This window comes from Heterocephalus glaber, unplaced genomic scaffold (assembly GCF_053883595.1).
Source record: "Heterocephalus glaber isolate CG9 unplaced genomic scaffold, H.glaber_assembly_v1.0 deba00001457, whole genome shotgun sequence".
NCBI classification, from domain to species: Eukaryota; Metazoa; Chordata; class Mammalia; order Rodentia; family Bathyergidae; genus Heterocephalus; species Heterocephalus glaber.
In genome coordinates, this window is record NW_028258305.1 from 8,000,854 (window position 1) to 8,015,748 (window position 14,895).

Sequence of the window (14,895 nt, forward strand, 5' to 3'; positions counted from 1 at the left end):
TGATTTAAATAACAGAAATTTATTTTCTTAGGTTCTAGAAACTAGACATCTACAACAAGGTATTCCCAGGGCTGGCTTCTTCGGAGGCCTCTCTGCTTGGCTTGTAGATGGCTGACTTCTCCCAGTGCATTCAAATGGTCTCCCCTCTCCACATCAGAGTCCAGCTTCGTCCATAAGGACACCACTCCCATCATGAGACCTATACTAATGACATCATCTTAATTACTTCTTTAAAGATTCTATCTCTAAATATAATTACATTCCTGCCTCGAAAGTGCAAGGTCCCGAGTTCAATCCCCGGTACCAAAAAAAAAAAACCTCTGGGCCCAGGGATTTAGCTCAGTGGTTCCAGCGCCTGCCTTCAAAGTGTAAGGTCCTGAGTTCGATCCCTGGTACCAAAAAAAAAAAATATATATATATATATATATATATATATATATAATTACATTCCAAATACAATCTTATGGGTAAGGATTTCAGCATATAAAATTTTGGGAAACACAACTGAACTCATAACATTTGCTAACGTGGAGAGATGCCTGTAACTTTTTTTTTTGTAAAGCAAAGACTAGGCATGGTGATGCACACCTGTAATCCTAGCAAACTGGAAGGCTGAGGCAGTTCAAACCCAGCCTGAGCCACTAAGTGATTTAGTGAACATGCCTCTTGACTTGATTCACTGACTGACTGAGACAGGGTCTCCTTATAGAGTCTAGGCTGACCTTGAACTTTCGGCAATCCTTCTGCCTCAGCCTTCCAAGTGCCATGTGCCACTATACCCTACTTAGATTAAAAATATATATATATATATTTATTTATTGTTTAAAAAATTTTATTGGGCCAGGGATGTAGTTCAGCAGCACAGCACCTGTCAGGCAAGCATGAGAACCTGAGTTCGATTCCTGGTACCCAAAAAAATTTTTATTGGTACATTTTAGATTTACATAATGATCATTCATCATAGGGAATGTGTACCTGTACATGATATAAAATATTTTATTTTATTTTATTTTTTTATCCGGTATCAAACTCAGGACCTTGCGCTTACAAGGCAGGTGCCGGAACCACTGAATTAAATCCCCGGCTAAAATATTTTAAATAGCTTGGATGGAGTTCAGTGTTCCTTGGATTCAATTCCCAGTAGCCTGCACAGACACACACAAAAGAGCAGGATTTGTATGACATAATCCTATTTTTTCAAAATTAAAAAACATAAAAATAAAAACTTGTACATGCTAGATGATTTGGGGTACTGAAAGCTGTTAATCCTGGGAAATAAAACTGGAATCTATCATGCTGGGACAAAATATCTTACACCCACAACTTAAACAGATTTTGGCTCACATTTCGGTCGATAGTAGGCCAGCTCCAAGACAGGATGGCATAGCAGAATTGCCTGGCAGAGGGGAGCTGCTCATAGCGTGGTGTTGAGGAAGCACAATCAAGAATGGAGCCAGGAAGGGAGATATAATAACCACAGTGACTCACCTCCTCTAACCAGACCCTACCTCCTAACAGTAAGTTGTTATAATGTCCCCATAATCTAAGGGCCGGAGATGTAGCTCAGTGGCGCAGCGCCTGACTGGCAAGTGGCAAGCGTAAGGTCCTCAGTTTGATTTCCAGTACTGGGGAAAAAAAAGGTATGTGATATAATGTCCCCATAATTCAATTTCTTTCCAAATACATGAAGCCCTGGGGGCCATTTTAGATCTAAGCCATTAACATTTCTCCCTGGACTCCAAAGGACTCATCTGCACTCTTCATGCAAAAACGTATTTAGTCCTACATTTCTTTCTTTTTTTTGGTACCGGGAATCGAACTTGGGACCTTGTGCTTGCAAGGCAGGTGCTGGAACTACTGAGCTAAATCCCTGGCCCAGTCCTACATTTCTAAGAGTTACCAAAAAAAAAAATTTTTTTTTTTTTTTTTTTTTTTGGTACTGGGGATCGAACTTGGGTCCTTAGCTTGCAAGGCATGCGGTGGAACCACTGAGCTAAATTCCTGGGCCCCCCAAAAAACTTTTTTTGAGTCAGGGTCTCGCTGTGTAGTTCAGGCTGGCCTTAAACTCACTATGAAGCCTTGGCTGGCCACGGCAATCCTGCCTCAGCCTCTGGAGTGCCAGGATTATAGGCATGTGCCACCACACCCAGCCACCAGTCTTAACAGTTTCAGCATTATTAAAAAGTCCAAGTCCATAGTCTCCTATGAGGTTTAAGGCAAACTCTTATTAAGTGTGTAAATATCAAAAAGAAAGTTAAACACTGTTGACATACAAGGGCACAGGGCATTCCTATTCCAAAAGGGAGGAATGGGGGATAGAAGTCTATGGGACCAAAGCAAGACCGAAACCCAGCAGGAAAAACGTTAAATCCTGTGGTTCTTCATCCAGAAAGTTCTGGCAAGATGCAAATTCTAATGACTTAGGTGGCCCTGCCCCTGTGAATGCCAGTGATTGTAGCCTTCATGGCTTCTCTCTTGGGCTTCTCTCTTTGCTCACTGCTTTTGGCTTTTCTCAGACATTCCACATTCCTAGCTTCTCCAACATCCTGGGGTCTCCAGAGCATTTTTATCTTCACTCTCACAGCTGCACATATTGCCCTTTCAGGGGCACACTGCTTGGCTTCCCAGGCCGTCTGAAATCTGGGTGGAAGCTTCCCTGACTCATAACTCTTGTATTCTGTATGACTGTAAAGACAGTACCACATGGGTGATGCCAAGGTCTGCTGCCAACTTCTTTTGTACCATGGTCTCCAACTGCTTGGCTGGTTGAGTGCTATGAATCAAATCCCAGGGAACAAATTCCCTAGGCAGCCACAGTCAAGCACAATGCCCTGGAGCTCTCTTCTCAAAGCAAAATCTTTTAACTTTTACAACTTTGAGCCTGTAAATGTGGTGTCTTGTTTGTTCCTATGATGTTCCAAGCCATCTTTTCTATTGTCCTGTTATAAAGCACTTAGCTTCTTTTTAATGTTATTTTTTCAGCAACTAAGCTCTCCTCTGCTCCAACTTTGCCACCCTTTTCTTCTGGGGAAACTGAAAATGTTTTTGCTCCTGATTTTCAGTATAAACCTGGCTAAAAGCCTCCAACAGTACTCATGCCCCAGCCTGAATGTTGGGCTGCCCTGAAATTTACCAGATTAGGGCCAGGGATGTAGCTCAGTGGAGCTGAGCCTGCTTGGCAAGTGCAAGGTCCTGAGTTCAATCCCCAGTACGAGAAAAAAAACCCCAAAATTTACCACATTATCTCACTACCCTTACTTAATCTCAGTTTCCCACAGTCTCAGGACATGGGCATAATGTAGACAAATATTCTGCCAGACCATAACACATGGCCTGGAGTCCACATGCCAATGGAGTCTTTGTTCCCAACTGAAACCTTCTGAACCTGGTCTTTACAGTCTGCATTTCTATCAGCATTCAGGTCCTCTGAGCTCCAACTAGAATCTCCTATAAAGCTCAGCTCACAGCATTCTAGGGCTTCTCTGTCCAGCATCTCCAAACCTCTCCAAATTTCCTCCTCAACCAGTTCCAAAGTCATCTAAACCACAAGGTCAAGTACAGTCACAGTGAGGAGCCCTCTTCTCTGGTACCAAAATTTATCTGTTTTTTCCCTTGTTGCTGGGACAAAACACCTGACACCCACAATTTATGGAAGGAGAGGTTTATTTTGGCTCACAGTTTCAGTCCATCATCATCCGGCTGCAAGGCAGGATGGCATGGCAGAGGAGGGCTTCTCATAGCACAGAGGTGGGGAAACAGAATTATTTTGTATTTTATTATTATTTATTGTTGTTGTTGTTAATGGGGGGTGTTGAGACAGGGTCTTGCTCTGTAATTCAGGCTGCCCTTGAGCTTACTATGTACCCCAGGCTGGCCTGGAACTCACAATAATCAGCCTTACTTCTACCTCAGCCTTTCAAGTGCTGGGACTACAGGTATGTGCCACCATGCTGGGTGTTAATTTTTTTTTTTTGTATCGGGGACTGAACTCAGGACCTTGCGCTTTCGAGGCAGGTGCCAGAACCACTGAGCTAAATCGCCGGCCCTTGGGTGCTGTTAATTTTTGAAACAGGATTTTTCTAGGTCTCTAAATTGCACAGGCTGGACTGGAATTTGTGATCCTCCTGCCTCAGGTTCCCAGAGTGTTAGGACCCAGCACTTGGGAGGCTGAGGCAGGAGGATCTCTGTGAGTTCTAGGCCAGCTTGGGCTACATACTGAGTTCAACAGCCTGAATTACAGAGCGAGACCCTGTCTCAAAAAACCCAGACTGCTAGGATTACAGGTATGAATCACCATGCCTTAAATCATTCTTGACTGAATTTTTTGGACTTGCAGTCTAATATGTTCCCGATATAAACAAACACAGAAATAAAGTAATTATATACTATGAGAAGACATAGTAAGGAAATACTAGAAGGATGGGGAGTTATATTTTATGGTAATGTTTACTTTAAAACCTTGAGAATGAAGCTGGGGGTGGTAGCCTATGTCTGTAATCCCAGCATTCAGGAGGCTGAGACAAGAGGATTGTCATTTCAAGGCCAGCCTGGACGACATAGTGAGTTAAAGCCCAGTCTAAACTACATAGAAAGACCCCATCTCAGTGGTAGTGAACCTAAGGCAGGTGAGCTGCAGCAGGCTGTTTGTATCACTGAAAGCTCTAAAGGTTCACCATTACTGCCATCTCAAAAAAATCAAACCAGGGGCTGGGGATTTAGCTCAGTGGCACGACACCTGCCTCCCAAGGGCAAGGTCCTGAGTTCGATCCTTGGTACCGCAAAAAACAAACAAACAACCAGACCAGACCAAAAAAACCTTGAGAATGAGAGACTACTTCAAAATTAGAAAGTGCTGGTGGGTAGCTCACTGGTACTTTCTTTTTTCTTTCACACTGAGCTACAACCCTAGCCTCCCCCCCCCCCCCCCGTTTTTTTGGTACCAGGAATCAAACTCAGGACCTTGCACTTGCAAACTTGCAAGGCAGGTGGCGGCACCACTGAGCTAAAGCCCCAGCCCACTCTAGCCCTTTTTATTTTTAAATTGTTCAAGCTAGGCTTGAACTTGTGATCCTCTTGCCTCAGCTTCCTGAGTACCTGGGATTACAGGTGTGTGCTTTCTTGGCATGGGAGGGGCCCTGGGTTCAATACCCAGCACCACACATCCACAGTTAGAGAGCATATTCTAGGAAAAATCAACATATACAAAAACCCAGAGAAAGAAAAGTGGTTTTTTTTTTTTTTTTTTAATGTTAGAAAGCAGGCCAGCGTGGCTGGAATGCACTGAGTGACATTAAAAGTAGAGGTAGGATGGGCTGGGGATTTAGCTTAGTGGTTCCGTTGCCTGCCTTGCAAGTGCAAGGACCTGAGTTCGATCCCTGGTACCAAAAAAAAGTAGAGGTCCGAAATAGTGGTGAATACATGTAGTCCCAGCTAAGAGGCTAAAAGCAGGAGGACTGCTTCAGGCCAGTCTAGACAACAATAGCAAGGCACTATCTCTAAAAATAAAAGGTGAAATAAAAGAGAATTAAGATGTGTTATGTACATTTACCAATTCTCCATGGTAAAATCAATATTATGTACTACAAACACGTACTACCAAAAAAAGAAAAAAGGTGAAAGATAAGTTGAAGAAGACCTAATTAAAGAGTTTATTCTAAACAGAGAAAATTATTGAAAGGTTTTAAATAGGGAAGTGATATAAAGCAATTTGTTTAAAAATAATCATTCTGGCATGGTGGCACATGCCTGTGATCCCAGAACTTGGGAGGCTGAGGCAGGAGGATCACCATGAGTTGCATTCCATAGTGAGTTCAAGGCCATCCTGAATAACATAGTGAGATCCTGTCTCAAAAAAAAAAAAAAAAAAAAAAACCTGGGCCGGGGATTTAGCTCAGTGGTACCGCTGCCTGCCTCACAAGCGCAAGGTCCTGAGTTTGATCTCTGGAACCAAAAATTAAATTAAATTTTTAAAAAATCCAAACAATTTAAAAATGAAACTGCAATTTCCTGAGCTTATATTTAAACCCCGAGCTAACTGGTATGCCAAGAATAAAATAACATACCTGTTATCTAATAAAGGCCATAACTACCCAAAATAGTCTTTGATGTGTGGTGTAAGAGAAGTAAATTTTGCAGTAACTATGGTCTCCAATATTAACACCCAGCTTCAACTCCAAACTCAAGAGATGATAAGATAAAGGTTAAAATGCTATGTTTAGCCAGACTTGTGGTACATATCTGAAATCCCAGTGCTCTGGGAAGCTGCACAGGATTGAAAAGTTTGGGCCCAATTTGGATAATTTAGTGAGATCTTGTCTCAGAAGAAGTAATAAAAAAAACAGCCTGAGACTATAGCTCAGTACAAAGATCCTGGATTCAATTCTCAATACCTCTACTTCATACACTCAAGTTCCTATGTTTGGCTGGGCATGATAGTACATGCCAAGATTCCAGGTACTCAGGAGGCTGAGGCAGGAGGTTCACAAGCTCAAGCCCAGTTTGGGAAATTAGCAACTTAGTAAGATTTTATCTCCAAATTCAAAACAAAAGACATCTGGGGAAGTATCTCAGTGCAAAGGCTCTAGGTAGGTTTAATCCCCAGTACTGCCTTCCCCTCCTGCAAAAAAAAAATATATCTCCTGGGGCCGGGGATTTAGTTCACTGGTTCTGCTGCCTGCCTGGAAAGCACAAGATCCTGAGTTCCATCCCCAGTACCAAAAAAAAACCTGAGTATATATCTCCTGTTTGACTGAGCATGATGGTACATGGGTACATGTCCGTAATCCCAGGTCTTGGGAGGCTGAGGCAGCAGGATCACGAGTTTGATGCCAGCCTGGACTACATACAGAGTTCAACACTAGCCTGGACTACAAAGTGAGATAGATCCTGTCTCAAAAACCAACACACCAAAAAAACAAAAACAAGAGCTAGGGTTTAGCTCAGTGGTTCCACCGCTTGCCTGGCAAGCTCAAGGTCTTCAGTTGATCCCTGGTACCAAAAAAACCCAAACAAAAACCACACCAAAAACCTATGTTCAATGATAGCAAGCAGAATGTTAAGGAAAAATAATTTCCATGAAAATATTAATTTTACATAATTGTTTAGAGTTGGTTTTCAGACAAATACTTAGAAAGATATTATACCTATAGTGCAAATTTAGAAATCAGAAATTTCAAACTGTATTTTTTTATAAAGCTTAATTCTACCAGTAGGTGGTGACATTTAAGCAAAATAGTCATCCTTATCACTTTTCAAACTATCAAAGGTAGAATGATGATTGCTGATTACTGTTTTTAAAATCAGATTTAAAAGAAGTTAGGAGTACTGGGTGTGGCAACACAGACCAGTAATTCCAGCAATCTGGTAGGCTGGGGGTGGGGGTGGGAGGATTTCAGAACCTGTCTGGGAAACATAAGAGAGATCCTGTTGCAAAAAGTAAAAAGGGGTGGTGATACACACCTGTAATCCCAGCACTCCTGGGACTGAGGCAGGATTGCTGTGAGTTCAAGGACTGCTTGAACTACACAGCAAGACTGTCTCAAAAAACCAAACATACCCCGCCCCACAAAAAAGGGGTGTGGTGTGTGTGGGAATGTAGCTCAGTGGGAAGGTTCTGGGCTCAATCTCCGGTATTGTGTTGAATTTAGGGGTAATTTTGCTAGAGTTTCTGCTTCAGTATTTTCTTGAGACAGGGTATCACTGTGCAGTTCAGCCTGGCCTCAAACTTATGTGGTGTGATCCTCCTTCCTCAGCCTCCTAAGTGCTGAGATTACAGGCGTGTAGTACCATGCCCAACACCTGCTTCATTATCCTTATAGTATACATCCCTTTCTAGAACACTAAAAGGTCTTTCTTGATAAACATTACCAAGCCAGGACAAAACACTAGTAGTCTAGAGATAGGATCCAGGTAACCTTATTTTTACTGGTTTCTGTGCCTTTATAACAAGTAAATGAAATAGGTAAGGGATTGACAAACTACAGCTCATAGACTAAGTCTGGTTTGCTACATGTTTTTTTTTTTTGGTACCAGGGATTGAACTCAGGTCCTTGCGCTTGTGAGGCAGGCAGCGGAACCACTGAGCTAAATCCCCGGCCCTGCTACATGTTTCATATGGCTTGTCAGCCGCATTTTAAATGCTTAAAAGAAAAAAAAAAAAGGCAGGGCTAGTGGTACATGCCTGTAATCCCAGCAGTGTGGGGAGGCTAAGGCAGAAGGATTGGAAGTTTGAACCCAGCCTTTGGACTTTAGCAACTGAGACCTTGCCTCAAAATAAAATATTTTTTAAAAGGGCTGGGAATGTATCTCAGTGCAAAGGCCCTGGGTTCCTTCCAATCTTGGTACAGAAAAAAAAAATTACATAGTGGATATTCTATTAATTTGTGCATCAAGACTATGTGTTCAGGCAGAAAGAAGGTTTAAAGGCCTGTCAGTTGAGTTTATTCCTTTTTTTTGGTACCGGGGATTGAACTTGGGTCCTTGTGCTTGCACAGCAAGCGGCAAAACCACTGAGCTAAATCCCCGGCATATTCCTTTTTTTCTTAAGGGCAATTCTTTCCAAAGGACCCATCCTACATATTTCTCCTTAAATTTAATGTGCAAGAACTCAATTACATGGTCAACTCTAGAGAAATCAAATTACCATGATTGGTGGTGGTGGTGGTGGTGTTACTGGGGATTGAACCAGGGTCTTTAGTGGTCTACCACTGAGCTATATTGTGAATGATCTTTCTCCCTCTGGTACTGGGGATTGAACCCATACCCTCCACACTGAACTATATCCCCATATTCCCTTTTTTATTTTGAGACAAGACCTCACTTGAGTTGCCCAGGCAGGGCTCAAACTTGTGATCCTCAGCTTTCCAGGCGTAGGCCACTATGCCTTTTTTTTTTTTTTTTTTAAACTATGCCTGTTTTGATTGTTGGTTTTAAACAAATCACACATATTCCTTGGGGAAACCCTTAAGATCAGGGTCTGACTGATGCCACCTGAAAAAAATTTGGATTGGCAGCAAAGAAAGGTGGAGGTGCAATGAACATTGTATGGATACTGTTGGCTACAGAATCTAAAACCAAGTGAGAAGAAATCCAAGATTCATGGGAAAAACAAGGAAAAAGGGAAGACTATGGCAAAATAGCTATGTGCCAAAATTTACTGCTCACACTGAACAACTTAAAACAGGGTGAGGAGGGCCAAGTATGTAGCTCAGTGGTTTCGCCGCCTGCTGCGCAAGCGCAAGGACCTGAGTTCGATCCCCGGTACCAAAAAACAAAAACAAACAAAAAACAGGTTGGGGAGAAACTTTATAGCACCAACTTCAAAGACCGGAAAGGCAAAGCACGTTGGGCAAGGTGGGCCAGGAATATAAGTGCGACATAATCTAGACAAAATCTATTTAAAAAATTATGATAGAAATTTTCTTTTAAAAAAAGTTTTAAATTTTATATTTATTACTATTTTTCTTTTCAAATTTTGTTTTTCTAGGACCTTCCTTAATATAGTTGCTCTGGTAACAGTTCTGAGAATATTATGATCTTTTGGATTCTGCAGTCACATCCCTAAACAGACACGTTGGACTCAGGAATTAGTACAGAAAGCGTAAATGCAGATAGGTGTTAGAAAAATTTTCCTAAGGTTATCTAATTGTCACCACAATGCCAAACCAACTGAGGGTCTCCTTCCTGTGGTTCCACTACGTCAGAGCCTTTACTGTTTTCTGTCTCAGGTGAGGAGGTGACAGGCACCCTTTTGCGTGAAAACGGGGCGACGCCGCGCTACCACTCCACCCCTCCATTTAGTCCTGTCAAGGTATCTCCCAGCTCGAGATGGATGCGCCTCATAGAACTCCAGGGTAGCGATAAACAGGGATGCAGGTTAAGGCGGGCCCTGGGCTGTTCCATTCTCACAAAGCTCCGCGGGGAGAGGGCCATAGCGCCCCGGCTTGACACCCTATTGAACCCCTACTTCCCTTCGGCCCAAAGCTTCAGAACGCCGCACCAATTCCGGTTCGTGGGCTGGGAGGAAACAAGGCGACGCGCAGGGGCGGGGACTAGGGCGGCCCAAGTGACCGGGCGCTAGCCCGGGCTCCGAGCCCCCGGGGTGGGTGGGCGGCGGTGGACGACGCGGCAATGCAGCGACCCGCTTGGCGCCTCCGCCATCTTCTCTTACCCGAACTCCCCCCACGGCCGCGCTGGCTTCGCGTTTCCCTTCCGGCCGCTGACAAGAGATCCGGGCTGGGCGGGGTGTGCGAGCGCGCGGAGGGGTGGACCGAGGGCGGAGGGGCCGGACGGAAGAGGAAAGGGAGGGCGGCAGCCGGCCTCGGCTGAGTGTGCAGCGTGTGGCGTGTTGCGCGGAGGGCGAGGCGGGAGAAGCGGGGGTGGGGTGGGGCGGAGGAATGAGCGCGAGGCACCTCTCGTGGGCTCCTTCGCCTGGGCGGAAAGAGCCGAGCGCAACCCGAGCGCTCCATTAAAATGGCGGCGGCGTCGGCGGTGGCCGCGGTGTCTGGTCGGTGAAGTGACTCTGCTGCTTCTTTCCCCACCCGCCCCTCCCTTTCCCCTCCCCCGTCCTTCCCCCCTTCCCCGCCGCCGGCGCCTCCGCGCCCCTCCGGCCCGCGCACCTCCCCTCGCCCTCCCTCCTCTCCCCCGCCCGCCCCGGGGACCGCCGGCCCCCCTCCCCCACCCTTCTGTTCCCCGCCCCGTCCCCGCCGCCGCCGCCCGCCCTCGTTCCCTCCCCGCCCCGCCGGCCAGCCGGGCCCCTCCTCCGCCTCTCCCCTCCCCCCGCCGGTAGGGATCAGTCAGTGCGATCCTAAGCGGGGGAGGGGGGGGCGGCGGCCGAACGATGTGCGAGAACTGCGCAGACCTGGTGGAGGTGTTAAATGAAAGTAAGTAGCCGGGGTGGCGGCTTGTCGGGGTACGCGGTGTGGGGTCCCCTCACCTCTCTCCGGCTTCCCCAGACTACCGCGGGCCTGTGGGAGGCCACGGCCGGGGCGGGCTGGGCCGGGCGGCGTGCGGGCCTAGTGGCCTGGGAAGGTGCGTGGTGGCGCGGCGCCTCAGGCCCGGCCTTCCCGGTTACCTGGGTGCCGGAGAGGCGGCCGCCGTGGAGCTTCGGCCCGATAGGGCCTGGGCGCTCTCGGAAAGTTTCCTCATTACAGGTGTCAATTAACGAAGGCACTAATGAGTCTCCTTTGCCCTACCCGGGAGGTGAGGGGAGGTGGTGGCGGAGGACGAGCTCTTCTTCGCAGTCAGAGCCCTCCGGCCGCCCTCTTTGATTCCCAGCGTGCTGCCGAGGCCTCGCTTACCTGCTCGTTTTCATTAAATTCCCGGGGAGGAGGGTAGTGGTTTTTCCTCCCTTGGGTGCGTGTGGGTGTATTAAATCGATCTGCCAGTCCTTAAATAGTTGAAAATGAACTGTGACAGTGATGATTGGAATCTTCATACCTTTAAAAAAATATATATTCGTCGTTTAATGGCAAAATCTGTTACGGAGAGAGCACTGCACGAGACAGTCATGACCTGTCTCATGGAATGAAAAGCCTTATTTCTTAATACTGTTTATTACTAAAGACCATATATTGATATTTTCTGGCTAGACTAAAGAAAATGTTATTCTTGAGTCTTGCAAGATGTTATTTCAGTTTAAAGAAATACGATTTAATAAGCTAACTGCTTCTGGGCCCAGTGGCCTGGAAGTGGTGAATTAGATGAAAAGATCAATTTAAAAAAATGCTTACTGAGAAAAATGCTCATTTATGAACAGTTCATGTGATTTTTGAACTTGTATTTTGTGTAATAAAGACTTTCAAACTACCTGTTTTCTATATTATGGTTCATTTAAACAATTGTAAAATCCACCGACCTGTTTGTGTTTGAATTTCACTTTAATTACCAAAGGTAGTAAGAAAAGTAGAAGTGTTCTAATTTACCCTCTGTGTATTTACTTCCTTGACCGGTGGAAGTAGGCTTTTGCCTGATTCTTCCAAATATACTTTCCAATATTTGTGTCATCCTTTATTTTTCTTAGAATTTTAAGGTTGATTGTATTTTGAGACACTTATTTTTGGTGCAGGTCGCTTGTGAGATGAGTAAAGTCCTCAGCACTTTTTTTTGTTTGTTTTTTTGGTACCGGGGATCGAACTTGGGTCCTTGGTCTTGCGCAGCAGGCAGCAAAACCACTGAGCCAAATCTCCAGCCCCCTCAGCACTTTTTTGAGTAATTTGTATCTCAGATATAAGTCGTGTGATTGTGACTTTATTCTCAAGTTAGAAATGCTGGTGGGTTTTTTGTTGTTGTTTTGGCAGTACTAGAAATTGAACGTAGGGCCTTTGCACTGAGTTATATCCCCATAGCTCTGCCTTCCCCCTTTGTGTTACTTATTTTGAGACAGACAGGGTCTCTTAATCATCAGATTACTAGAGCTGGGTTTGAATTTTAGTCCTCCTGCTTCAGCCTCCCAGAATGCTGGATTACAGGGATTACAGGTGTTAAACACTGCACCCAGTTAAGATTATTTAAATTTTTTGTTGTTGAGACAGGTGTCACTAACTCTCTAAGTTGTCCTGGCTGGTCCCAAAGTTGTGATCCTCCTGCCCTAGTCCTCCCAGTAAGTAGGAAAAATTTAAACCATAGCATCTAAAGAAATTAAAATTTATTTATTTATTTTTTTGGGAGACAAGTCTTGCTACGTAGTTCAGACTGATCTTGAACTCATATAGCCCAAGCTGGCCTGGAACTTGCATCAGTTCTCCTGCCTCAACCACCCAAGTGCTAGGATTACAGATGTGCGCGCCCATACCTGGCTAAAATTTATTCATCTTGTCCTTTGAAAAAAGATGACATTTCCATCACAATAACAGCTCCTAGTCAAGATTATCTGGGAAACCCCTGGAATTTTGGTGTAAGTTAATTAATGGTCTTTGAAAGTACTGAGCTTCTCAAGGGTTTTTAAAAAAATTTGCCTCTTAAATACTAATCTCATAGCGATGCTTTTTTTTTTTTAAGTTACTTTAGCCATGTAGTTTACACTAGGCTTTTACCAGTTGCTTTTTTGTTTTTTATAATTTTGCATGTGCATGTGGAAATGTGTGTGGTTGTGTGAGTAGGGAATGGTGCAGATTAGGGGAGTACTGGGTGTTGAAGCCAGGGCCTTGTACTTGGCAGGTAAGTGCTACCACTGAACTATACTGCCAGCCTTCTATAGTTGTTTTTTTGGTACTGGGGATCGAGCTCAGGACCTTGGCACTTGTGAGGCAGGCACTGTGCCTCTGAGCTAAATTCCCGGCCCCTTGTATAGTTTGTTGTTGTTGTTGTTGTTTTTTGGTACCGGGGATTGAACTCAAGACTTTTTGCTTGCAAGGCAGGTGCCAAAACCACTGAGCTAAATCCCTGATCCCCTTCTGTAGTTGTTTTAAAATTATTTTCATGGTTTTCTTTTGTGCAGTTCCTGTATCCCTACCATAAGATTGTGAAAGTCTCTGAGAGCCGAGGGTATTAGTATATTTTACCATGGTAATGTTTCTCCATGGCTGTGATGAATGAAGCATGATAATGAGCATGATGGTTGAAGCTTGATAAAACTTGTTGAATCGGGGTGGGGGGCCAGGGGATTTAGTTCAGTGGTTCTCCCACCTGCCTCGACAGCCCTAGGTCCTGAGTTCAATTCTTAGTACAAAAAAAAAAATTTGTTTAATCAAAGTAAAGTGTTTCTTGTAATCTTGCTCTCAGTAATTATCTATTCTCTGTCCTTTATCTTCCCTATAGGTTGTACTGAGATGAGTATCATTTCAACCTTGATTTAAGAACTCAGAATTAAAGCCCCCAAATAATGTGCTTATAATTCATCTCTCAGTGTAACTCCCTATAATAGTGATCATGCAGGAGAAGAAATAAAATTACGTATTTTTTTGGTGGTGTGTTTCAAGTTGATGTTGAAAAAGATATTATTAAAATTATATTTAAAAAAAACACCTAGGGGCCGGGGATTTAGCTCAGCAGCACTGCACCTGCCTTGCAAGAGCAAGGTCCTGAATTCAATCCCCAGTACGAAGAATAAAAACCTAAACCTGTTTCTTAACCAAATTTACAAACATTGATCAAACTTAAAGAATCCTCCTTGGACACATCAGTAAATGTATAATCTGAAAATTTTGTCTTTTAGTGATAGATGTAATGTTGATAATATGGCTTTAATGTTAGGCTCAGTTTTTGATAAGCATAGGGGTTTCATATTGAACATTTATTTTGCCATTGGTTTTGGTGAGAATATTAATATTTCCAGTTATACTTCTAGTCCCGAGAATCTCAGACTATAAATTCAGTGGAAACATTCATGTGGATATAGGCACACAAATTTTTTTTCTTGATATGGGGGTATCGAACTCAGGACCTTGTGCTTGCCAGGCAGGTGCTGTGCCGCTGAGCTATGTCCCTGGCCCAAGGCACACAGATTTGCCTACAGCTCAGAGGCTGTTGGAGTCTACCTGGAACCAGGCTAAGGATCTTGTAAGGACTGACTTCTACCCACTCTGTTTATTTTTATTTAATTTATATTTGGTTTTTTGTTTTTTTTTTTTGGTACCGGGGGTCGAACTCGGGTCCTTGTGCTTGCGCAGCAGGCGGCGAAACCACTGAGCTAAATGCCCGGCCCAGTATTTGATTTTTTAAGACAGGGTCTTGCTATTTAGTTCAGGCTGACCTGGAACTTATTGTGTGGCCCAGGCTGGCCTATAACCTACAGTGATCCTCCTGCCTCAGGAGGGGTTACAGGTGACCCCTATCATCCCTGGCTTTTTATTTTTTTCTTTATGTATTAGGGACTGAACCCAGGGATTTTGTGTTGAGCTCAATCCCCAGATTTTTTATTTTTTATTTTGAGGCAGGGTCTTGCTAAATTGCTCAGGC

At 44.3% G+C, this 14,895-nt stretch overlaps 2 protein-coding genes across 6 annotated transcripts in view; one reads left to right on the plus strand and one right to left on the minus strand.

The window, feature by feature from the left end:
• Nucleotides 1–10,532, minus strand: LOC147826940 (uncharacterized). The gene is made up of 2 exons (XM_087216022.1): nt 10,169–10,532; nt 1–199 (listed from the first exon to the last, which is right to left on the minus strand). Exons 1-2 carry the CDS (start codon nt 10,464–10,466, stop codon nt 42–44), a joined length of 456 nt encoding a protein of 151 aa, XP_087072148.1. The 5' UTR covers nt 10,467–10,532; the 3' UTR covers nt 1–41.
• Nucleotides 10,375–14,895, plus strand: part of Usp34 (ubiquitin specific peptidase 34) — a 269,176-nt gene continuing 264,655 nt past the window's right edge. For all 5 annotated transcript variants that reach the window (XM_087216017.1, XM_087216020.1, XM_004867234.4 and 2 more), the window contains exon 1: nt 10,375–10,880. In XM_087216017.1, the coding sequence (XP_087072143.1) occupies nt 10,838–10,880 (43 nt within the window). In that variant the 5' untranslated portion in view covers nt 10,375–10,837. The remainder of the gene's footprint in view (nt 10,881–14,895) is intronic.

Excerpts from the sequence above, each read along its gene's own strand:
- LOC147826940 (XM_087216022.1), bottom strand. The coding sequence starts at position 10,466 with ATGGAGCGCTCGGGTTGCGCTCGGCTCTTTCCGCCCAGGCGAAGGAGC. Across the intron at positions 200-10,168 it reads CGGCCGTGGGGGGAGTTCGG|GTCTCATGATGGGAGTGGTG; the intron begins GTAAGAGAAGAT and ends TCATTAGTATAG.